Here is a 27,517-nt window from a genome sequence, read left to right on the forward strand (position 1 = left end):
ACCACTTTCAGCAAGGAAAAATTAACAGGGCTCAATTTTTCTAAGGCCACAACTTATTATTAGAGCTCATTTTTGAATTCTAAAAACATTTATACTGTCAGTCGCTGTGTGCTCAAAAAATGATCCCATATCAGAACAGGGAGCAGAACAGTGTGCAGGTGTTCTGCTTTCTGTACAATACAATATTCTTAGACTGTATCACATGGATGAGAGCTTCTATGATAAGTTATTTACATGTGTTTCCTATTTAAAGCCCTGTCAAACCCAGTAACATAACACACATGCTGTAGAAGGCCCAGCCAGCTAAGTTAAGGTGCTACACTCTTGAGAGCACAAATGTACTGTTCAGCTGTGACAGTGATGGTCTGGCCACCAACTTGAGTGGCACTGGAAAATTTCTAATCCAGTGGTGGTTAGCAATTTGAAACAAACAACTGGCCTGGGTAGGTAGCAGACAGGCAGTTCCCTGCCCATTAAGGAGGCACTGAAGGACAAGATGCTTGGCCAGAGCTAACTTCTGTTATTTTTAAAAGTGAAGGAATATCCAAATATTAAACACACAATAGTAATTCAACCACTCTCTGTAGAACTAATCTGAGTACACCAAGGTCACCAAGCAGTTACAATGCTTTCATCAAAATACTGATATCTGTGATATCTCTAATAATATAGAAATTAGCTTTTGTATGCAAGCAAACAAATTGAGAACTATCTAAAGTTAATCATAAGTAAGCACTACACATGATCTTGACAGAGATTGTATTGAACTGTAACACTGCATTCTAGTTATCAGTCATGGATGCTACACAGCCAGAATCAATCTAGTGTTAAGTTAAAACATAGATGTAGTGCATACCAGTGTCAGATCATCATGTCCTCCACATGAACACTGAGTCCAGCTCCATACTTTCATCATTAATCATCCATGCAATCTAGCTGTTGATTATTTCTTTAATACTGTTCTGTATGGAAGTACACAATTAATTATTTATATGGAATTACTGAATGTAACATACGTTGTCTGGTACTGTTTAAACCAAAAAGAACTGAACTTTTACACACTGTAAATACTTTTACTGTAATAGTAGCCGGCCGCGGTGGTCTCGCGGTTAAGGCGCTCAGTTCGGAACCGCGTGACTGCTACGGTCGCAGGTTCGAATCCTGTCTCGGGCATGGATGTGTGTGATGTCCTTAGGTTAGTTAGGTTTAAGTAGTTCTAAGTTCTAGGGGACTGATGACCACAGAAGTTAAGTCCCATAGTGCTCAGAGCCATTTGAACCATTTTTTGTAATAGTATAAGGGAAAGTGTGGTGGTCCATTACTAAGCAATCCCTTTTATTAAGCATTCCATTTTATTAAGCATTAGATTTAAGGAAGACTGTAAGTTGGAAGGGAGACAGACTGTGGCCCAGTGGCATGGACCTGTATGTGGTTGCACGTATTATTGGCAGGAAAAAAAACAGCTATGTTTTGGAAGTCATAAGAGCAGTTTTCAAGTGATGGTTTCACTTGTGTAACATGTGGTCACACTAGATACCATAACAATTGATGGGACTCTGAAAATATTCATATGACGTGAGACTTAGTCAACATTCAGGAGTTGAGACATGCTGTCAAGTTGAGGTCTATGATGGGGTATTGGGAGACTTCATACATTTTCACATTAATACACAATGGTAAGCTTTATTATGGAATTTATCGTATTATGAATTATTTAAATGATTATGTAGGACCACCATCTGTGGTGGTTTCACCTGCTTTAATTTTATTTGGTTGCTGATTGTTGTCCTCAGTATTGACGTACAGCTGAAAAATGGGTTGTGGATTCAGACACTGACTACTTTAAATGAAGTAGCTGGTAGATACACAGTTACATTTTACAGTACTTTAATTTTCACTTTGCACAGCCCCCTAATAATACACAGTTAAATGTGTATGGCCAGTGCACTATTGTTTAAACTTTCCATTAGCCTCATTAATAGTTTGCAGGTGAAACTCCACACACTGTTACAATAGTTTCTTGTTGAACATCTATGAGCAGTAACAACTAACCACCAAGTTCACAGTTCCTGAAGAATAATCAGGTACATATGGAGCAGACATTGTCACTGTTTTTACATACAGCCTAATTGTTTAACACTTATTCCACAGTTGATCTGAAGCATTGTTGTTGTAATAACCAGTACAGGTTTCTTGTCTGAAACTTGGCCATGGACTGACTGTCTCCTGACCAAAAATCGGGTCCTTATATATCATCACAATAATAGGTGCTGAAGCTGCACATTGTTCAAAGTTTAATTTACAGAAATTACAACTAAATCTTACTTTATTAAATTAACTGACTACATCAAAAAATTGGTTCTTTTTAGCAGTTTCTTCTACTATGAGGTTTAGGCTGAATTATTTGTTTAAATCAAGGAATTAACAATTATTGTTATGCAAACAATACTTTGGACGAAACTGTTAATTACTTTGGAATTAACTAAGGGGTGCTTTTGCTAACATGTTTCTGAATAGAGCCAAACAGATACTTTAAGATTACTAGCATTTCGTCTTCCAAACATTTACAATTATTACAGAACTTATATTTGTTTATATGTCAACAATAGAATTTAAGTTACAAAACAATTACTGATTTCACCCTGTAACAAACAATACTAACTAGGAATAGTCAAAATAAATCAGAAAATCAATTAGATACATAAAACTAAGCACAAAATGAGATCTGGTGTTAAATCCTTTAGAACTGAGGGCCAACCTTTCTCTTTTTTGAAAATACAGATTATAGTCCCCCCCCATGAACCATGGACCTTGCCGTTGGTAGGGAGGCTTGCGTGCCTCAGTGATACAGATAGCCGTACCGTAGGTGCAACCACAACGGAGGGGTATCTGTTGAGAGGCCAGACAAACGTGTGGTTCCTGAAGAGGGGCAGCAGCCTTTTCAGTAGTTGCAAGGGCAACAGTCTGGATGATTGACTGATCTGGCCTTGTAACAATAACCAAAACGGCCTTGCTGTGCTGGTACTGCGAACGGCTGAAAGCAAGGGGAAACTACAGCCGTAATTTTTCCCGAGGGCATGCAGCTTTACTGTATGATTACATGATGATGGCGTCCTCTTGGATAAAATATTCCGGAGGTAAAATAGTCCCCCATTCGGATCTCCGGGCGGGGACTACTCAAGAGGATGTCGTTATCAGGAGAAAGAAAACTGGCGTTCTACGGATCGGAGCGTGGAATGTCAGATCCCTTAATCGGGCAGGTAGGTTAGAAAATTTAAAAAGGGAAATGGATAGGTTGAAGTTAGATATAGTGGGAATTAGTGAAGTTCGGTGGCAGGAGGAACAAGACTTCTGGTCAGGTGACTACAGGGTTATAAACACAAAATCAAATAGGGGTAATGCAGGAGTAGGTTTAATAATGAATAGGAAAATAGGAATGCGGGTAAGCTACTACAAACAGCATAATGAACGCATTATTGTGGCCAAGATAGATACGAAGCCCACGCCTACTACAGTAGTACAAGTTTATATGCCAACTAGCTCTGCAGATGACGAAGAAATTGAAGAAATGTATGATGAAATAAAAGAAATTATTCAGATTGTGAAGGGAGACGAAAATTTAATAGTCATGGGTGACTGGAATTCGAGTGTAGGAAAAGGGAGAGAAGGAAACATAGTAGGTGAATATGGATTGGGGGACAGAAATGAAAGAGGAAGCCGCCTGGTCGAATTTTGCACAGAGCACAACATAATCATAACTAACACTTGGTTTAAGAATCATGAAAGAAGGTTGTATACATGGAAGAACCCTGGAGATACTAAAAGGTTTCAGATAGATTATATAATGGTAAGACAGAGATTTAGGAACCAGGTTTTAAATTGTAAGACATTTCCAGGGGCAGATGTGGACTCTGACCACAATCTATTGGTTATGACCTGTAGATTAAAACTGAAGAAACTGCAAAAAGGTGGGAATTTAAGGAGATGGGACCTGGATAAACTAAAAGAACCAGAGGTTGTACAGAGATTCAGGGAGAGCATAAGGGAGCAATTGACAGGAATGGGGGAAAGAAATACAGTAGAAGAAGAATGGGTAGCTCTGAGGGATGAAGTAGTGAAGGCAGCTGAGGATCAAGTAGGTAAAAAGACGAGGGCTTGTAGAAATCCTTGGGTAACAGAAGAAATATTGAATTTAATTGATGAAAGGAGAAAATATAAAAATGCAGTAAGTGAAACAGGCAAAAAGGAATACAAACGTCTCAAAAATGAGATCGACAGGAAGTGCAAAATGGCTAAGCAGGGATGGCTAGAGGACAAATGCAAGGATGTAGAGGCCTATCTCACTAGGGGTAAGATAGATACCGCCTACAGGAAAATTAAAGAGACCTTTGGAGATAAGAGAACGACTAGTATGAATATCAAGAGCTCAGATGGAAACCCAGTTCTAAGCAAAGAAGGGAAAGCAGAAAGGTGGAAGGAGTATATAGAGGGTCTATACAAGGGCGATGTACTTGAGGACAATATTATGGAAATGGAAGAGGATGTAGATGAAGATGAAATGGGAGATATGATACTGCGTGAAGAGTTTGACAGAGCACTGAAAGACCTGAGTCGAAACAAGGCCCCCGGAGTAGACAATATTCCATTGGAACTACTGACGGCCGTGGGAGAGCCAGTCCTGACAAAACTCTACCATCTGGTGAGCAAGATGTATGAAACAGGCGAAATACCCTCAGACTTCAAGAAGAATATAATAATTCCAATCCCAAAGAAAGCAGGTGTTGACAGATGTGAAAATTACCAAACTATCAGCTTAATAAGTCACAGCTGCAAAATACTAACACGAATTCTTTACAGACGAATGGAAAACCTAGTAGAAGCCAACCTCGGGGAAGATCAGTTTGGATTCCGTAGAAACACTGGAACACGTGAGGCAATACTGACCTTACGACTTATCTTAGAAGAAAGATTAAGGAAAGGCAAACCTATGTTTCTAGCATTTGTAGACTTAGAGAAAGCTTTTGACAATGTTGACTGGAATACTCTCTTTCAAATTCTAAAGGTGGCAGGGGTAAAATACAGGGAGCGAAAGGCTATTTACAATTTGTACAGAAACCAGATGGCAGTTATAAGAGCTGAGGGGCATGAAAGGGAAGCAGTGGTTGGGAAGGGAGTAAGACAGGGTTGTAGCCTCTCTCCGATGTTGTTCAATCTGGATATTGAGCAAGCAGTAAAGGAAACAAAAGAAAAATTCGGAGTAGGTATTAAAATTCATGGAGAAGAAATAAAAACTTTGAGGTTCGCCGATGACATTGTAATTCTGTCAGAGACAGCAAAGGACTTGGAAGAGCAGTTGAATGGAATGGACAGTGTCTTGAAAGGAGGATATAAGATGAACATCAACAAAAGCAAAACAAGGATAATGGAATGTAGTCTAATTAAGTCGGGTGATGCTGAGGGAATTAGATTAGGAAATGAGGCACTTAAAGTAGTAAAGGAGTTTTGCTATTTGGGGAGCAAAATAACTGATGATGGTCGAAGTAGAGAGGATATAAAATGTAGGCTGGCAATAGCAAGGAACGCGTTTCTGAAGAAGAGAAATTTGTTAACATCCAGTATTGATTTAAGTGTCAGGAAGTCATTTCTGAAAGTATTCGTATGGAGTGTAGCCATGTATGGAAGTGAAACATGGACGATAAATAGTTTGGACAAGAAGAGAATAGAAGCTTTCGAAATGTGGTGCTACAGAAGAATGCTGAAGATTAGATGGGTAGATCACATAACTAATGAGGAAGTATCGAATAGGATTGGGGAGAAGAGAAGTTTGTGGCACAACCTGACCAGAAGAAGGGATCGGTTGGTAGGACATGTTCTGAGGCATCAAGGGATCACCAATTTAGTATTGGAGGGCAGCGTGGAGGGTAAAAATCGTAGAGGGAGACCAAGAGACGAATACACTAAGCAGATTCAGAAGGATGTAGGTTGCAGTAGGTACTGGGAGCTGAAAAAGCTTGCACAGGATAGAGTAGCATGGAGAGCTGCATCAAACCAGTCTCAGGACTGAAGACCACAACAACAACAACAACAGATTATAGTCATGTTCAGATACTTTAAGATTACTAGCATTTCGTCTTCCAAACATTTACAATTATTACAGAACTTATATTTGTTTATATGTCAACAATAGAATTTAAGTTACAAAACAATTACTGATTTCACCCTGTAACAAACAATACTAACTAGGAATAGTCAAAATAAATCAGAAAATCAATTAGATACATAAAACTAAGCACAAAATGAGATCTGGTGTTAAATCCTTTAGAACTGAGGGCCAACCTTTCTCTTTTTTGAAAATACAGATTATAGTCATGTTCGTTAATGGTATATTGTAGAAAGGGAAAAAAATTAATTTAAGGAGGCAAATGGCAAAACAAGAGGGGAATTAAAAATATCCCAGCTTGCTTCATCACACACCTTTAATTATTTCAAAGTACTGCTGAATGACAAAACGATCATTTCAGTTAAAATCTTCTTGATTGACAATGTTATTTAATTGTGACATCACCTGATATCATTTATTTTATTTAATACAAGTTGCACTGTATATTATTTATTATTCACAATGACTTGCCAATGTCTGGTAAATTAGGCTGTAAGACCAATGGCAATTGATGTATATTATGCAGACAAACTGCTGCAGGCTGTTAAAGCTGATGTATGTTGCTCAACCTCTATGACAATACTAAGTCAAATATCTAATCTGAGCCATACATTTCCCAATACTAGTCTTCATCATATTCTTTCCCAGTAGGTCACATGTGGTTTGTCTCATCTGGGATAGTAAAAAGCGATCTTTGCTTAACTCATTCATTCCTCTTTCCACCGGTACGTTGCAACCCGAAATCCCAAAAATTTATGAAATAGTTATATTTCCTAGAGGACCATTTTTTAGTGTTTCTTGAACGAACATTTGCCTTAATGGTTGAAATAAATGAAAGTTGACACATATGGTTTATCTAGTATTTACAATGAGTTTGTTTCTGGTGAACTACACTGAACGTCTTTTTATAGAACTTCCTACTACTGACTGCAGTGTTTCTGGGCTGGATCCAGTGAGCAATATTCTGGTGTCATTGGGAAATAGGATGGTTTTTTGGGACTCAAATATTCAACAGCATTGTCTACATAAACCAACAAGAGTAGAGGTCCTCGAATTGTGTCCTGAGGTACACCCTATTATACTGGTAATTCATTGCAAAAGAAAGAATTGTTTCTTCTTTAACTTAGAGTGTTGAACACATATTGAAGTGATAGCTACTGTCTGTGCTTTTCTTTGATGTGAATGCAAGGTAGAATAAATCTACAGAAGAGACATACAAACAATAGAAATATGAAGGCAATATTGTGAAAAAGGGAGAAGAATTAGATGTTATGAGATTGGGTTGTGATACTGTGAGAAGAATTTGATGAAGCACTAAAAAACTTAAGCTGAAACAAGACACTTGGAGTAGATGACATTCCCTATGATTCTTGTGTGGACCAACCACCACAAAACTAATGCATCTGTTGTGCAAGTTCTCCTCACATTTCAAGAATTCCAAATAAACGAGATGCTGACAGGTGTGAATATTCCCAGAATGAGATTTTCACTCTGCAGCAGAGTGTGCGCTGACATGAAACTTCCTGGCAGATTAAAACTGTGCACCGGACCGAGACTCAAACTCGGGACCTTTGCCTTTCGCAGGCAAGTGCTCTATCATCTGAGCTACCCAAGCATGAATCACGCCTCATCCTCACAGCTTTACTTCCACCAGTACCTTGTCTCTTACCTGACAAACTTTACAGAAGCTCTCCTGCGAACCTTGCAGGACTAGCACTCCTGAAAGAAAGGATATTGCGGAGACATGGCAATTTGCCAATCTTTGGAATGCTTTGAAATCTTATCAAGAACTGAATGAATATTTATGCAACTTCTCTGCTCGGCTCTGCTCTGCTCTCATTGACCAACACCTTCAACCTATTACCTGCAACCTGCCCACATATACAAAAGATACCAACCATTTCCTCCACCGACTCTCCACAGTTCCTGACCACACAATGCCCTGATCATCACTATTGATGCCACCTCCCTGTACTCTAACATTCCTAATGCCCATGGCATTACTGCTATTGAACACTACTTTTCCCAATGCTCATGGATTCCAAACCAACAACCTCCTTCCTAGATGCCATTATCAACTATATCCTCACCCGTAATTACTTCTCCTTACAAATCTGGGTATGGCTATGGGCACCTGCATGGCACCATCCTTTGCCAACCTGTTCATGGGACATCTAGAGCAATTCTTCCTAAAAGCCCAGAATCCTAGACCCTTCAACTGGTTCAGAATCATTGATGACATCTTAGCTATCTGGATTGGAGGTGAGGACACCCTATCTGCATTCCTCCAGAACCTCAACAACTTCTCCCCCATTTGCTTCTTCTGGTCCTACTTAAAAAACCTTAATCCTACTCCCAACATCACCACTGCTGAAGCCCAAGCTATCCGTGACCTAAAGGCTGACCGATCCATCATCATTCTTCCGGCAGACAAGGGTTCCATGACCGTGGTACTTGATTGTCGGGAGTATGTGGCTGAGGGACTGCGTAAGCTTTCAGACAACACCACATACAAAGTTTGCCAAGGTAATCCCATTCCTGATGTCTAGGCAGAGCTTCAAGGAATCCTCAGAACCTTAGGCCCCCTACAAAACCTTTCACCTGACTCCATCAACCTCCTGACCCCACCGACACCCCGCACCCCTACCTTCTACCTTCTTCCTAAAATTCACAAACCCAATCATCCCGGCCGCCCCATTGTAGCTGGTTACCAAGCCCCCACAGAAAGTATCTCTGCCTACGTAGATCAACACCTTCTACCCATTACATGCAGTCTCCCATCCTTCATCAAAGACACCAACCACTTTCTCGAACGCCTGGAATCCTTACCCAATCTATTACCCTCGGAAACCATCCTTGTAACCATTGATGCCACTTCCTTATACACAAATATTCTGCACGTCCAGGGCCTTGCTGCGATGGAGCACTTCCTTTCACGCCGATCACCTGCCACCCTACCTAAAACCTCTTTCCTCATTACCTTAGCCAGCTTCATACTGACCCACAACTTCTTCACTTTTGAGGGCCAGACATACCAACAATTAAAGGGAACAGCCATGGGTACCAGGATGGCCCCCTCATACACCACCCTATTCATGGGTCGCTTAGAGGAAGCCTTCTTGGTTACCCAGGCCTGCCAACCCAAAGTTTGGTACAGATTTATTGATGACATCTTCATGATCTGGACTCACAGTGAAGAAGAACTCCAGAATTTCCTCTCCAACCTCAACTCCTTTGGTTCCATCAGATTCACCTGGTCCTACTCCAAATCCCACGCCACTTTCCTTGACGTTGACCTCCATCTGTCCAATGGCCATCTTCACACGTCCGTCCACATCAAACCCACCAACAAGCAACAGTTCCTCCCTTATGACAGATGCCACCCATTCCACATCAAACGGTCCCTTCCCTACAGCCTAGGTCTTCATGGCAAACGAATCTGTTCCAGTCCGGAATCCCTGAACCATTACACCAACAACCTGAAAACAGCTTTCACATCCCGCAACTACCCTCCCGACCTGGTACAGAAGCAAATAACCAGAGCCACTTCCTCATCCCCTCAAACCCAGAACCTCCCACAGAAGAACCACAAAAGTGCCCCACTTGTGATAGGATACTTTCCGGGACTGGATCAGACTCTGAATGTGGCTCTCCAGCAAGGATACGACTTCCTCAAATCCTGCCCTGAAATGAGATCCATCCTTCATGAAATCCTTCCCACTCCACCAAGAGTGTCTTTCCGCCGTCCACCTAACCTTCGTAACCTCTTGGTTCATCCCTATGAAATCCCCAAACCACCTTCCTTACCCTCTGGCTCCTACCCTTGTAACTGCCCCCGGTGTAAAACCTGTCCAATGCACCCTCCCACCACCACCTACTCCAGTCCTGTAACCCGGAAGGTGTACATGATCAAAGGCAGAGCAACGTGTGAAAGCACCCACGTGATTTACCAACTGACCTGCCTACACTGTGAAGCTTTCTATGTGGGAATGACCAGCAACAAACTGTCCATTCGCATGAATGGACACAGGCAGACAGTGTTTGTTGGTAATGAGGATCACCCTGTGGCTAAACATGCCTTGGTGCACGGCCAGCACTTCTTGGCACAGTGTTACACCGTCTGGGTTATCTGGATACTTCCCACTAACACCAACCTGTCAGAACTCCGGAGATGGGAACTTGTCCTTCAGTATATCCTCTCTTCTCATTATCGACCAGGCCTCAACCTCCACTAATTTCAAGTCGCCGCCACTCATACCTCACCTGTCTTTCAACAACATCTTTGCCTCTGTACTTCCGCCTCGACTGACATCTCTGCCCAAACTCTTTGCCTTTACAAATGTCTGCTTGTGTCTGTGTATGTGCGGATGGATATGTGTGTTGTTGTGTGAGTGTATACCTGTCCTTTTTTCCCCCAAAGGTAAGTCTTTCCGCTCCCGGGATTGGAATGACTCCTTACCCTCTCCTTTAAAACCCATATCCTTTCGTCTTTCCCTCTCCTTCCCTCTTTCCTGACGAAGCAATCATTGGTTGCAAAAGCTGGAATTTTGTGTGTATGTATGTGTTTGTTTGTGTTTCTATCGACCTGCCAGCGCTTTCGTATAGTAAGTCACATCATCTATGTTTTTAAATATATTGTATAGAGTTTTTTGGTCAAGATCTACTGAAGCACATCACCTTGTATGTAGATAACATTCTGATTGCAAGCAATACATGGAATGAACATATGGCAATCTTAAATAAAGTTTTTCAGAAATTCGAATCTGCAGGTGCTAAACTGAACCTGAGAAAATCTCCTAGGTCAGGGGAAGCCAACTATATTGTATGCACACTCCCTTTCACTCGACTTGGAGGATAAAACACCAAAATGTGCAGGGATGCTAGTCTAAGTAGATGGAGAAGCAGATTTTCCAATTAATATGTTATGCATAGTTGAACACTAGGCAGAAAACAAGGAGTTGGATAAAGCACAGTGCTTTGTATGCCATAATTTGTCATACATATGAGAAGTTGATCAAAGCCATGTAGTGCCCATCAGTGTAGATAATTTTGGATCAGTGGAAGTAAAGCTAGCATGACATGCACTGATAACCAATTTGGAAAAGTCGGTGGAAAAAGAGATGTATAGAGAAATCAGTATAAAGTATACTAAGCCTGAACAGTCTGTCAATTTTGCTGCACTGTGAGGGAAAGTGTCATATTTGCACGGAAGTGATAGGGAGGTAATGGAAAAATTGTTTGTGGAATATGCAGAATTATTCAACCTTCCAAGACCATTTCCAACTAGGCCACTTATGCAGCAGAGAATTCCCACTGGGAACTTCCAGTGTATAGGAAGCTATGCCAGATTCCACATTACCTCAAACCAATGATGGAGGAATTTGTAAACCAACATCTCTGTGATGGAATAATAGAAGAGAGTACCAGCCAATGGGGCTGGTGAGGGGTGAGGAGAGGAGGAGGGGGGGCGGGGGGAGCATCAGTCATTCTTGTACCAAAACAATAGCTCAGAAGGCAGTAGGGCATATAGATTCAGTTGTGACTATCAATAATGAATCAGCATATGGTAACACTGCACACCCAGTATCACACAATACAAATACTTTGAATAAGCTGAGGAAATGCCATTATTTTGCAACTATGGATCGATGAAGTGGGTACCATCCATCGTCGGTAGTGCCAGAAAATGAATATAATCCACATTTACAGTTCTGGTCATTAACTGCACCACTGAATGCCATTTGGGTTGACAAATGCCCCTGTGACATTCCAAAGCCTATTGTCTGGGGAATTATGAGGCCTGAAACTGCAATGACACATGGTATACTTAGATAATATTACAGTATTTTCTAGACATATAAGAACACATGGTACATTTGTGGGACATCTTTAATCATTTGTGAGCAGCACTATTTTTAGTTTATAAAAGCGTTATTTTTTATCAAAAGAAATATGTTATTTGGGCCATGTTATCAGTCAGGATCATGGGCAAACAGACCCACAGCTCATAAAAGCCATGCAGGAATTCCCTATTCCTACTATGGAAAAAGAGCATCAATGATGTATGTACAAAGACTGAAGCAATGAATGAAACCCAGGTCTCATGCTCACTAGGCACATGTGCTAACCACTATGCCTCCCTGCCACAGTGGCTCTGCACAACTGCATGGACTACCCCAGATGTCTGAGACTTGACAAGATCTCTGGAACCATGAACTACCCCAGATGTCTGAGACTTGAAAAGGTCTCTGGAACCATATAGTTTCATTAGAATAAAGCACCTATGTCTGGCTTTCAGGCACAATCCCCTGTTTCATTGGACACTGAGGTGCTATTCCAACACAATTGGAGACACACTGCAAGCTTGTTCAAGTTTAAGGGGAATACCAAGTGGACTGGGGCATGAGCAGCAATTTGGATCAAGGAAGGAGGTGTGACAGGGCAGTCCATGCAACTGAGCAAAGCCACTGTGTCAGGGTGTCTTACTGGTTAGCACCCAGCAGTACAGCTGGGCTCAAATCCTATCCTTGCTACAAATTTTCATTCATTGCTTCAGTCTGTTTATACGCATCATAGATGTTTGAGACTTGAAAAGTCTCTGAAACCTCACGATTTCATTAGATAAAACACCACCACTCCTTTTTGGGATTGGCTTTTTATTACAGGAGTGCCAAAGTTTGCAAACATAGCATGGACACTTACACATCTGTTAAAGAAGGGAATAAAGTTTCATTGGCCTCCTGACTGTGAACAACCCTTTGTGCATTTAAGAGTCCTATTGATGTCTTGTACTGTCCTCACTTCATGGATATCAAAAGTGGTTCATACTAACTTGTGATGCCAGGAACCATGCCTTAGGGTGTGCATTACACCAACAAACAGACAAGGCAGAGCACCTGGCAACCTATGCATCAAGAAGATAAACAAGGCAGAAAATAATTACTTAACTATAGAGAAGGAGATGCTCAGCCTCATTTATGGTATCACATATTTCCATTGCTATCTTTATGGTGGATGTTTCAAAGTCATGACAGATCACATTGATGAGCCTCAAAGAACAAACTGGACACCTAACTTGATGGGCTTTATGGCTTAGTGAGTTTGATTTTGAGGTAGTACACTACCTCGAGAAAATAAATGGCAACACTAGCTGATTGCTTCACAAGATACGTATAATGGAATGTGTTGGTATTTCTGCAGATGAGTGGTATAATGCTCTGGCTGCTGACTGTAACTGTCAGCAGTTGCTATACAAACCTAGTTTTGTGTTGATTATGGAGTGCTTTGCAAAAGAACAAAGTGTTGGCGGCATACGGTCATGCTGGCAAATTTATATAACAAAGTACTGTCTTAGCAGGGCATGTAGGTTGCTGTGCTACTGAGTGATGTGTTATGGAACATTATTGGTGGGGAACATGGAAGTAAGACTTGGAGCAGTATGTGAAAAACAGTGTACTGTGTGCACAAAGGTTTGAGTTAAGTTAACTGCAAATTGCATTACAAAGGTTGCCAGACTCCAATGGACCTTTCAAGATGATTTGTATGGATGCCCTCTGCCAGTTAGCACAGGTGCTGGAGGGAGACTCAATATGGCTTATCTGCAATTAATCACTTTTCCCATTATTTGGTTATGATTGCTGTGAAAAACCAGCAGACAGAAACTGCATCTTAGGTAACAGCAAAGAATTCTAAAATTTGGGACATTGGAAACTGTGGAAACTGATTAGGGTACCAGTTTCATTTCAAAGTAAATGAAAAAGGTGTGTAGACTTTTATGAATTCAGAAGTTATGGACAAGAGCAAATGGAAGAACAGAAAGGGTACAGAGAAAGGCAGGGAAAATGTTAAGTTATTAAGTGAACAGTCACTGTAGTGACTGGGCTGCTCTACTACTATATGTGGTAGCAACTTATAACTCAAAGGCGCACCAAAGTACAGGATTATCACCATATGAGGTCACTTATGGTCAGAAGATGCTCTCCCCTTTTTAACTGTGTAAACCTTCTCCTGGGGATGATATATCAATTGTTCGTAATTTTGCTAAGAGGTTTAGGAGTATCTGAAACTGGGTTAAGATAACAAATACAAAAGCCCTGGATTGGCAGGAAGGAGAAGGCCAATCTGCCCAAGTACCCTGCAGGGCAATGGGTAATGTTGACCAACCCCTATATTCTGGAAGACAGACAAAGAAATTCATTACACCATACCAAAGGCCTTACCATGTAACTGAAATACCTTTCTGGTCAATGTGAAGTAACAACCCCTGACTCATACTACTGTGATGATTGGTACTTGTGGGGTGAGTGTGACTGTTGAAGGGTGTCCCAGAAGCCCTGTCTCATTTACTGGTAGCTTCATCCAAAGGAGGAAGGGAATACATTGAGGGCGAAGGAGGAGGGGGGGGGGGGGGGGTGAAGAACGAATGAATTACCCCTAAAATGCTCCAATTTATCCATATGTCAGAAGACCATGGAGTAGCCTAGTGAGCTAAGCAAGGATTTCCTCTTCCTAGAGGGAGACACAATACATATGTGAATTTTATCTGTGTTTTTCTTGTTAGTTGGGAAAATGTGTGCATATGCGTAATGATTATGTTTAAGATTGTATGGATTACAAAGTACTGAAATTCAAATCTCAGAAGATTTCGCATTTCTGCTAGAGGCTTACAAATCAGCATAAAGGACAGATTTTATTGTAGTTAAAGTATGTATTAAGGTAATATATTAAAAGGTCAGACTTCTATTTACGAAGAATGTGTAATGTTGTTAATGGTATGAAGAGACTTAGCAACAATGATTTCAGGCTTGGTAATGGCTACAGGAGTGTCCTGAACTCAGGAATAGTAGTTAATAATGTTACCTTACAAATCTTATTTAACAAGAAATATTAGTTAGGATGTTCATGTGATGGAAAGTGTACAGTTTACTACCCAAAGGAAGTTCCACGCAATACTCTCCACTTCAGAACTGTTGCAGTGTCAAGCTGAGTGACTTATGTTATGCCCTAGAAAGCTAGTGCATACAGTTCCAGGGTCATGCAAGCTGAAACTATTCTGTGCCAAGAAACCCAGTTATGAGAGTCCCTGAGAAGTGATTATACACAGAAACAAATAGTTCCAAAGGACAGACTCACATTGGCACTTTTCAGTGGCAGACTCAGTAGTTGTCATCTATACAAGCTATAACCAGAGCTGGTTAAGCAACACACAACAATTAGAACATTGAGGGCAAAGCCTGATAAATAGTAGCACCTGTTGTGACATCATGGGTTCTTATTTCTGGCTACCCAGTACCATTACCAGCACCACATACTTAAACACTTCCTGTTCCTTACTCTTCCTACCTGAGCTTCCTTTCAAAATTCTCCCTAAAGAAAAAATGAAAAAAAAATCTACCTGAGCATTACCTTAGACTTTACCCATCTCACTTCCATAGACTGAGTGCTAGCTGCCCACAGAATGGGTGGATTTTGATGGAGAAACTGTTTGAGCATGTATGACAGCATCAAAGACTAATTGTGTGGGGAACTTCCACATCCATTACACTCATAAGTTTGCTAATAATAGGCACTGTCCATTAGTGTCTCAGGTGTGAAATACATGACTCCCATCTCTACAAACCTCCCTGCATGCTTATACTAATAATGACAGCACCCATCAATAGGAACATTAGCTGTTAAAGTGTTGCAGATGCCAGAGACTAACAGAATGGTGCCTGAGATGAACTGTGAAAGTTCCAGGCACAGCAGCAGGAAGAAAGCAGAGGGTTGCATTCTTCCAAGAGGAAAAGGGTGATACTGCTTGAGCCTAATGCCAGAAAACCCATTTTCCACAGGCATGCTGGCATGACAATATGCCATGGCATCCATGTAGATGCTGCTGCACACCTTTTGGTCAGTGACCAACATATTACCAAAAACAGGGACGCTCTGACACAGGGTGTACATGACATTGCAGCAGCCACACCACAACAACCTCACATTGGCATGTACAAATACAAGCTTTCCATCCTGGTAAGTCATCAAAATGGTAAATTATTGAGTCAGTGTACACTGTAGTTTTGGCTTCCACTGTGAGGGCACTATTGGTCCACCATCACCTTTACAGCAATGCTTATCAGGGTGACCAGACGCTGAACTAATGGGCTGAGGGTCTAATTGAGGCCCTCATTGCCAGTGAGACATGGGGCTCTGCCAGTGCCAGATGACGTCAGCAAGATGCTTGACTGGATGCCTATGTCTCTGTCATTCACCATAGGTGGGCATGTCCCAGCTGCAGTGCTTGCAGCAAAACAACTCCCAACCAATGTGTCAGCACCTGATATGACACTGTCAAGGTACGATGATCATGCAAGGACGCCTTCTACTAGGCCGTGCCAGGTATAGCAGCTACTGAGTGTACGTGATAATGCTCGCCAACAACATCTGTGGGTTTGATGACCACACCCAGTGCCCACCAAATGCAGGGACAAATTGTTGGAAAGTAGTAAAGGGAGGCTGCTGCCATCAAGCAGATTTTTACTCACTCTGACCCACATCCTCCATCAGAGAACACCACACCCATTGCAATGGAGTATCAAAGAAAATTTGTGGCTCAATTTAGGACTTCTTGTGAGTCAGGATTCAGCTTTTTATCTTAGGTGGAGAGCCATCACCAGAATTATAAGTTATTTCAAGTAGGGACCAGGGAAATGTTTTGGGACCTTAGTTGTTAATATTGTATATTAATGAGCTGGCAGACAATAGTGGCAGTAACCTTAACTTTTTTGAAGATGTTGCAGTTATTTGTAATAAAGTACTATCTGAATAAAGCTGTACAAATATCCAGCCAGAACCTGACACAATTTCAAAGTAATGCAGAGACTGGAAATTTGCTTTAAATATTAAGAAACATAAAATTGACATACATGGAAGATAGATTGCTACTCACCATAAAAATTACATTAATACAGACAGACAAAATGAAAAGACACTTAAACATTTGCTTTTGGTCAAAGCCTTTTCAGAAAAGAAGACACACACACACACACACACACACACACACACACACACACACACACACACACACACACATTCCACATGGGAAAAATATATTAAGAAACAAAGATGAAGTGACTTACCAAATGAGAAAGTGCTGGTAGATAGACACAATAAAAAACACACAAACACACACACAAATTTCAAGCTTTTGCAACCCATGGTTGCTTCATCAGGAAAGAGGGAAGGAGAGGGAAAGACGAAAGGATGTGGGTTTTAAGTGAGAGGGTAAGGAGTCATTCCAATCCCGGGAGTGGAAAGACTTACCTTAGGGGGAAAAAGGGACATGTATACAGTCGCACACACACAGACATATCCATCCACACATATACAGACACAAGCAGACATATGTAAAGGCAAAAAGTTTGGGCAGAGATGTCTGAATTGGCAGATGCTTGACAAGAGACATCACTTCTTTGATGAAGCCCTCCTTAAAAAGTTTTGAGAACCAGTATTAAGGGAAATATCTGCAGAAATTCTTCATGACCCAAGGCACATATCACTCCCATAATGACCATTAAGGCAAGATTAGACTAATTACAGCATGCACGGAGGCGTTATCCTCACACTCCCTATGTAACTGGAACAAGGAAGAAACCCTGACTTGTGGTAGCATGCTAAGTATACTCTGCCATGCAATTCATAGTGATTTGTAGAATATGTAGACATTGATGCAGAAAGATTATAGCTGTCATTGCTTTGGTATGGTATTGCTGGTAACTGTTGAATTTCATATGGGCTTTAAGGTGTTGGGTGCATGGGGGGGGGGGGGGGTTCCTCCAAGTAGTGCATGAACTTGTGGGCATACGAAGGTGCCATGGCTTTTCTGAGAATTTATTCACTGTCCTTTAAGAAGACGTTAATAATGTACAGAATAAACACTATCATTTGAGTTTCTGCTCTTTTTCTAGGCTACCCCCCTTACCTCTCTCTCTCTCTCTCACTCACACACACACACACACACACACACACACACACACACACACTGGAAGAAAAGTTGCATTATTTCCACTTGGGTATCTGTTGTGTGTGTGTGTGTGTGTGTGTGTGTGTGTGTGTGTGTGTGTGTGTGTGTGAGATAGAGAGAGAGAGAGAGAGAGAGAAAGAAAGAGAGAGAGAGAGAGAGAGAGAGAGAGAGAGAGAGAGAGAACTCAAAGAATATAAAAATTTGGAGAGTTGTTATTTGTATCTATGTATGCCCATTTAATCATCTGCAGGTGAGTGGTTCATCCTGAAATTCTATTTTTATAAAATAGTATATATTGAATTTTTAATCATCTGTACTATTTATGTCCCTCAAAAATAAAATGATTTCAGCTAAAAATATAATACAATAAGACGCAGTCAGTTTTACATATTTCATAAAATAAATTCCTCAGTCAATGAAATGCTAGATATTTACCTGTGTGTCCTCACAGTCACAGTCACATAGTAAGTCAATTTTAAGAATAAGACTCTCATTCACCCCTGTTGGCTTTATTTCAATGAACTGGGTCCAGTTTGCTTCGTTTTCAGGGCATTTCTTGACCTGAAATGATATTTTAATGAATAAATGACTATCAAATCCAGTTCAAAATCTGAAAGTAAAAAAGAAATCTAACACTATTTCATACAGGAAAGGAGCATACACTTACAATTTATTATAACAAAGACAACAGGAAACCTCACTTGTATCTCAAATACCCATGGTATTAAATGACTGGGAAAAAGTTGTAACAGTAACAAATAACAAACAATTTAAACTGTAAATTTTAAAACTTTCCTGGCATATTGAATATTCAGATTAATTCCAGGTTTGCAACCGGTTGTCATTAACTATAATCACTGACATTTCAACTGTGCATCTACCAGTAATTTTCAAGTGATCCACTGAAGACCGGTGAAGACATCTCTCTTGCCACAATTTATTACTGCAATAGGCAACCAAGAAATTAAGAACATACAGTTGCATACCAACCAGACTGCAGGGCCTTCTGAAAATTTATAGAGAAGAGGGACTACCTTTATGGCCAATAGAAAGTAACACAGGTGTTCCTACATAAGATGTAGCCAAATCTTTTGCTTCCTTGTTGAGACCACTGGTAGGGAAATAATCACATCACATAAGTAACTCACAAAGGGAAGCTGCCATTGGCCGCTCCCTGACACAGCTGAAATTTTGAAGGGTAAAAATATAGGATCACCTAGTTTGGTTTAGATGCCAACACTCAACAGTTTCTGACAAATGACATTCAGAATTTTGACACCACTTCAACAATATCACATGTTGTGTCATATTTAGTGAGCTGTTAGCATACTCGTTAAGAGCATACTTTCAAATTTTTGTGCCATGTCTTCAAATACAATCTCACATTGCTTTTTTTCATTTCATTGTGTGGAAGTACATGACATCAATATTAACAGAGGAAACAAGCATTTCATATCTTATTAAGAATAGATTTTATCATTACAAATCTTATATGAATAGCAGTCATTGAAAACGAAAAACTGTAAATTCTAAAATTTCTATTTCGTTTATACTTCTATTCTTCAGGAGAACCATTGCATTCCTCAGGCTGATATCTGTCATAAAAACATTCAACGCATGGTAATTCGGAGTGCCACCTAAAACATGCAAAGGCACATACACCACACTCATATTTTCTAGTGTGATATCATTATGAAAAGCAACTTCATTGACATTTCTAAATACTTCATGAACTCTCAATAATTTCACAACAAACCACACATATAGAAGCATTTTCTAAAAGCTGGAGCCTGAAATTGATTATGGATCAAAGTATGTATTTTAACTGTATCACTTCTACTTGTGATTTTCCTTTGCTGGCCGATGAGAATAGGGCACTTCTGTAATCGGTGAATGCAATTCTTCATCTGTTGATGAAAGTATGTGTCACAGGGTTGACAAAAAAGTGCACACTTCAGTGGAATTACTTTTAGTGAAAACTCTTTTATTCCAATTTCATTGACATACTGCCCATTGTATAAGAATAGATTGCTTTGCCCACTCCATGGGCCAATAATGTACAGAAATGGATCCATTTCTACATAAGGTCACAAAATTTTGTCCAAAAACTGATGCTAGATTTCTTTTATGAGTTCTCTAGATTTTGTGACTGTTGTGTACTCATCCTTTCCTCTTCCAGTAACTGGTAAACATCTTGACAGACTCAAGAACCAAATTTGAAGACAAACAAAAACTGTTGCTGACAGTTTTCCTGAAATTGTCAATCTATACTGGGCAGTGTGTAAGGGTGTCACATGATTCAAATGGCTAACAGCTATTTTCATGAGTTTTCTCATCTTGAAACAATAGCATTCTCTTATTAGAGATGTGATATTCACATTCTTTTTCATTTGTGCTTATAACGAAATAAGAATTGAATTACGAAATTGTAAAGGAAGTTTGAGATTGAAACAGTCTTGCTTTTTCCAATTATTCACCAGACAGATGCTTCTACATTTACATCTTTCATACTCTGCAAGCCGCCATCAGGTGCATGGGAGAGGGTACCCCATGCCACTACTAAGTGTTTCCATTCCTCTTCCATGCACAGATAGAGCAGGGGAAAAACAAGTGTCAATATGCCTCTGTATGAGGCCTAATATCTTGTATCTTATCTACATAGTCCTTATGCAGAATGTATGCTGGCAGCAGTAGGATCGTTCTGCAGTCAGCTTTAAATGTCAGTTCTCTAAATTCTCTCACAAGTGTTCTTCGAAAAGAACATTGCCTCCCCCCAGGGATTCCCATTTAAGTTCCCAAAGCATTTCTGTAACATTTGCATGTTGTTTGAATCTACCAGTAACAAATCTAGCAGCACATCCCTGAATTTCTTCAGTGTCTTCCTTTAAACCAACCTGCTATAGATCCTATACACTCAAGCAGTGTATGAGGCCTAATATAGGTTGCCTAGCATCCTATATGCAATCTCCTTTACAGATGAACCACACTTACATAAAATTTTCCCAATAAACCAAAGTTGACCATTTAACTTCCCTACCATAATTCTCATGTGCTAGTTTGATTTCATATCACCTTGCAACATTATGCCCAGGAACTTAAACAACGTGACTGTGTCAAGCAGAATGCTACTAGTGCTGTATCTGAACATTATGGGTTTGTTTTTTCTACCCATCTGCATTAACTTACATTTTCATACATTCATCTAACCAACTGGAAATTTTGTCTAAGTCATCTGTAGCATACTATAGTCACTCATATTCAACATCTTCCTGTACGCCACAGCTTCATCAGCAAACAACTGCAGATTGCTGCCCACCCTGTCTAGCAGATAATTTATGTATACAGAAAATAACAGCAGTCCTACCGCACTTCCCTCTGGCACTCCTGATAATACCCTTGTCTTTAATGAACACTCGCCATCAATGAAGCGTACTGGATGGGTTGGGTTGTTTGGGAGAGGAGACCAGACAGCGAGGTCATCGGTCTCATTGGATTAGCGAAGGACGGGGATGAAAGTCGGCCATGCCCTTTCAAAGGAATCATCCCGGCATTTGCCTGAAGCAATTTAGGGAAATCACAGAAAACCTAAATCAGGATGGCTGGACACGGGACTGAACCGTCGTCCTCCCAAATGCGAGTCCAGTGTGCTAGCCACTGCACCATCTCGCTCGGTGAAGCATATTGGATTCTATTACTTAAGATGTCTATATTCTGCATGCTCAAACCTTCATTAACAATCTGCAGTTGGGTACTGTGACAAATTGTTTTCGGAATTATAGCAATATGGAATTCACCTGTTGCCCTTCATCCACAGTTCACAGTATATTATGTGTGAAAAGGGCAAGATGAGTTTCAAAAAAGCAATAGTTTCTGAAACAGTGTTGATTTTTGGACATGAGCTGTTTGGTCTCTATGAAGTTTATTATATTCAAACTCAGAATAAGTGCTAGAATTCTGCAGTAAACAAATGTTAAGGATATTGATATGTAATTTTGTGGATCTGTTCTTTTACCCTTCTTATATACGGCAGTCAACTGTGCTTTTATCCAGTTGCTTGGAACTCTGCGCTGGGTGAGGGAATTGTGATAAATGCAACCTAATTAAGGGACCAAAGCCCTAGAGAACTCTTTTGGAATTCCATCTGGACCTGGAGACTTATTTGTTTTGAGCTCTTTCAGGTAGTATCTCTACACCAGGGTCTATACAGGACTTTGTGTGATGGTCAAATAATGGTATGTTTGTATGATTCTCTTGTGTGAACTATTTCTTGACTGCAGAATTTAAAACTTCAAATTTCATTTTGCTATCTTTAACTGCCACACAAGACTAGTCTGCTTAGCTATTTTACATAGGACCAGAATTTCTTTTTATTCTTGGCCAGATATTTTGCCAAGGTATGATGGTGGTAGTTGTTGCATGCTTCAAACATAGATCTATTCACAGATACATGAATCTCTACTGTTCTTTGCCTGTCATCGTTTGTGTGTTCTCTTTTGAACTGAGAGAGCAACAGCCTTAGCTTCCACAGTATTTCCCAAATTTCATTGGTAAACCATGGTGGGTCCTTTCCGTCCTTAATCCACTTAATACGCGAACACTTGTCCAGAGCACAATGTACAATCTGTTTAAATTTTAGGCATAATTCTTCTGCATCTATAATACATGGACTAAATGATTGCATTCATTGTGTAAGTTAGTTGCTAACAACTGCTTATCTGCCTTTCTAGCAGAAACACCCTCCTACCCTACTTAACTAGTTTATTAACTTTTGTAACCATAGTCACTATGATATCATGATCACTAATACCTGTCTCTATATTGACAAGGTATGTCTGTAGCAACATCTAAGGTATTTCCATTGGGTGTGGACTGCCAAACTAACTGCTGAGGCAGTTTTCAGAAAACACATCTTTAGTGCTGACATTTTTGGTGACACGACACTACCAGATCCTGTTTTTCTTCTTGAAAGAATTGCACCAGATGTTTGAGGCTAAATTTACAACTTTATGACTGCAACAAGGCTGCTTCAGCCATTGCTCACTGTCACAGTGCCCATGAAATAGCCCAATGTCCCCTGTTTCTAGCCTCTGTAAAATGACTGAACAACTATCAGTTAATCATTTTGTATTTGTCTTGAGTCGATCCACCACTAATCCCTTGGCTCCTCTTTCAAAATAGCTGTTTTGTATGAGTAACCTTGCACCCTCATACACTGCCCATTATGGGAATAACACTTTTTAGAAAACTGTTACTGGCATATTTTGTTGTCTCCAAAAAGTCAGTGACAGATTTGGTCCTCAGATCCAACAATATACAGGGTGGCACATTTATCTTGACCACCCTAAATAACTGTTTGTCCAGATGCAAATTACAAAATGTTTCAAGCAAATGTTCTTTAGCTCTCAGGGGGACATCAATCAGCATGACTGCCTTCATTGTAGCTATGTTTTTTACAAAAATATGAACAGCAGTATGACTTTTTTTAAATGGCACCCTGTATTTTTTATTTGGTAATTCATTTCCTCTCCTAAAGACCTATTCAAAAATGTATCACAGTGTACCATTCACTGAAACACAACGTTATTAATTACACAACACAATGTTGACTATGAGCCCAGAATCACAAACTCATCCACTTGCTGGAGTTGTCAGAAACAAATGAAAAGCAAGTAAAAACATAACACAAAACTGACTTTGACGTTCCTGTACCATTGCCTGGGGTAGAACATTCAAAGGTGCTCAAAGTGGTGACCCTGGACACTGATACACTGGTGCACTCTTTTAATGAAAGAATTATTTACTGCTTCCAGTGTTGCCTGCTCAAGCAAGCATGATACGTTCCTGCATGTCCTCTGAAGTTGTTGGAATATCACAATAGACAATGTCTTTACTGCATCCTCAAAGAAAAAAGTCCAGAGGATTTAAATCAGCAGACCTAGCAGGCCAAGTAACTGCTCCTCCTCAACCAATCCATCAGGCAGGATACCTTCGGTTCAGAACATGACATGCATGCAAGGCATTATGTGCTGGACATCCATCATGTCGATACCACATAAGCATTCTGGTTCCTAATGGCACTTCATCCAGAAGAGGAGGAAGAATTTGTCTGAGGAAGTTGGCTTATGCTATGTTGTTGAGACTACCATTGATGAAATAAGGGCCAATAATTGTAGTATCAAGCATACCACACCAGACGTTAATTCTCCATTGATGGTGATGTTCCACCTGTCTAAGCCATCTTGGGTTGTCGCTGGACCAATAATGCTTGTTCCCTGTATTTACATGTCCTTTGTTTGTGAAGAAACATTCATCAGTAAATAGAACATTGGAGAAGAAGTTCACGTTGGTGATGATTTACTGCCGTGCCCGCTGACAGAACTGTACATGATTCTGGAAATCATTCCCATGCAATTCTTGATGTAGGTGCACATGGTAAGGATGGAACCAGTGACAAGTAAGAATATAATGTACACTGATTTTAGGAATGCCAATCTCATGTTCAAGCTGTCATGTATTCACATGTGGATACATAGCAACAGAAGCGAGAACAGTAACTTCGACAGCTTCATATGTGTGAGTGCTATGATGATTGCATTGTCGGGGATTGAAACTTCCATTTCCTGAAGCATCACAACAAGATGAGATAACATCCATCAGGAAGGTGGGTTCTTGTCAGGATATTGCTCTCTGTACAGTCCCACTGCTTGGATAGCACTTCGCCTAACTTCACCAACAACAATAAAAGAAACGTTAGCGTGATGCAGTTTGTCGGAAGGACAGCCTTTACTGTATCCCTACTCTACACAACAGTTTTTAAAAGGACTAAACTACTGTACTAAATGTACCCATAAATAAAAAAACAGTATTGCAATTACTGTTCTGCTAACTTATATTCCCCATAGGTGAGTAGCATTTCTACCTTCTCTTCGTTGGTGTACATTCTACTCACACAACTCTTCAACTGACGGTGGTTGACAGAATTACAGGTGTGATTTCAACTTATGTTTGCATTTGTCCTCTGTCAACGTCAGCATGTGGATATGTTCCATTACCCCAAGTTCCTGCACTAAGTGCTGGGAGCATCAATGTCAATGTTGTGTTACATAATTAATAACATTGTGTTTCAGTGAATGGTACTCTGTGATACATTTTTGAATAGGGCTTTAGGAGAGGAAATTAAATACCAAATAAAAAATACAGGGTGACATTTAAAAACATCATACCGCTGTTCATATCTTTGTAAAAAACAAAGCTACAATGAAGGCGATCAAGGTGACTGATGTCCCTCTGACAGCTAAAGAACATTTGCTTGAAACATTTTGTAATTTGCATCTGGACAGACAGTTATTTAGAGTGGTCAAGATAAATGGGACACCCTGTATAAACCAGTTAATGGACTGGCATCAGAATGAGTACACAACAGCCACAAGACCTAGAAATCTCTCAAATGATACCTACCATCAGCTTTTGGACAAAGTTTTGTACCCTTCTATAAAAGTGGAATGATTTCTGTTAATTATTTGCTCACTGGGGTGGGTGAAGTGATCCCTCCTTATATGATGGGCTGTATGTTGATGCAACTGGAATACCAAGGTGTTCATTAAAAGCAATTCCCCCAAAATGTATGCCATTCCATTAACCCTCCAACATTCGTTTTTACCAAAAGGTTAAGAACTATAGTCGCCAATTACAGAAGTTTCCTTTTCTCATCACACAGCAAAGGGAAATCACAAGTAGAAGTATTACAAAATTAAAAATCTGCTTTGATCCATTATCAGCTGCAAGCTCCAGCTTTCAGAAAGTGTTATGATATGTGTCTTTTACTATGGAATTATTGCCAATTCATGAGATATTTAGCAATGTTAATGAGCTTCCTTGTCCTAATGATGTCACACTAAAAAATGGTGCTCCAAATTATTATGCTTTGTATGTTTTTATGACAGCTGTCACTCTGGGGAGTGCACTGGTTCTCCTAAGGAAAAAAAGTAAAACGGAAATTGAAATTTTCGAATTTACATATTTTTCATTTTCAGTTACTGTTAATTGTAAAAGATTTGTAATATAAGCTCGGCTTATTTCTTTTATCACTATTGATGATGCAAACTACCATACAATGGCAAAAAAGATATGAAATTGGGTTTGAATACAGGGCACAAAATTTTAAAAGTATGCTCTTGGCTACCACATTACCAGCTTGCTTAGTTGAATGCTGTGCCTGGTGCTCTCCACTTACACTGTTTGAGCCACTTACTTAGCACTGACATAGTATCACTTTTTACAAAGGCCCCTCTTACAGAGTCTTTGGTGCTAATTGGTAATAAGTTTCAGGTGGAGATCACTGCTTTGTTTCGGCATGCCCTTTCTTCAACCTGTTTTATGTTCAACTATGAACATTTTGAGTAGACTCATAGTGTTTCCAAGAGTAATCATCTGTCTCCCCTGGTGGACAACCTTTTCATGGAGGACTTTAAGGAGAGAGCACTGGAATCAGCAGTCCTTAAACCAACTCTGTTTTGGAGGTATATGGATGATACTTCCATAGTGTGGCTTCATGTAGAGGATAAATTGATGGATGTGTTATACCACTTCACTCCACAAGTGACAGCACTGCTTGTTGGACAGTGTGTTCAGCCTGCCACCACAATCTTCATACATGCAGAGAACACGCAAAGTGCACTAATAAACTGCAGGATGAGAGAAGTCTTTATCAGTCTTCGATGGCTCACCTGAGGATGAGTAGCAAGCGCCTAGATGAAATGTTATGGAGTGCAGTCAATGATGACCCACTGTAAACCTGAAACTTCTTTGGAGATAGAATTTAATCTGTGTAAAATAAGTTTTTCCAGTTTACATTTACTAAATATGAACCACTGTATCAATATTTACCATTACATGTATGTTAGAGCCATCTTTAATAAATATTTTCTGCAATAGTTTGTTTATACTTGTTTTCATATTAATGGCACCTGTTCTATAAGATGATTTAGAAGAAAAATATCATCATACTACATTGATTACTGTAAAAGTAGTTACTTAATTCCAGTCATTTGATAATTTTATTTTGTGTACTTTTCAAATGATTATTTTCACAACAAAATTTAATGTTAATTTCTTACAGTGATGTTGGCCAGAAATGTTACATTTGATCTACCCGGTTCATATTTCAGTCCTCCACATGTACTTCTTTCTGAAACATTCTTGTTCTTCTCCAGGCAATTTGTTAAGTATTTCACTGAAATATACTGGGTGGAATTGTCAATTATTTCCACAGTTTCAAGTAGTTTCTGAAAATAAGACATAACAAAGGAACTTAATTAAAAGGTAGTAACATCAGCTAATTGGACACATTTTGTTTT

General features: G+C 39.9%; 1 protein-coding gene across 2 annotated transcripts in view; it reads right to left on the reverse strand.

The window, feature by feature from the left end:
• LOC126458271 (integrin beta-PS-like) overlaps positions 1–27,517 on the reverse strand; it is a 256,308-nt gene that overhangs the window by 56,427 nt on the left and 172,364 nt on the right. For both annotated transcript variants that reach the window (XM_050095198.1, XM_050095197.1), the window contains exons 8-9: positions 27,278–27,445; positions 18,597–18,722 (exon numbers count right to left, since the gene is read on the reverse strand). In XM_050095198.1, coding sequence (XP_049951155.1) covers positions 18,597–18,722; positions 27,278–27,445 — 294 coding nt within the window. The remainder of the gene's footprint in view (positions 1–18,596; positions 18,723–27,277; positions 27,446–27,517) is intronic.

Source organism: Schistocerca serialis, chromosome 2, assembly GCF_023864345.2.
Source record: "Schistocerca serialis cubense isolate TAMUIC-IGC-003099 chromosome 2, iqSchSeri2.2, whole genome shotgun sequence".
Lineage (NCBI taxonomy): Eukaryota > Metazoa > Arthropoda > Insecta > Orthoptera > Acrididae > Schistocerca > Schistocerca serialis.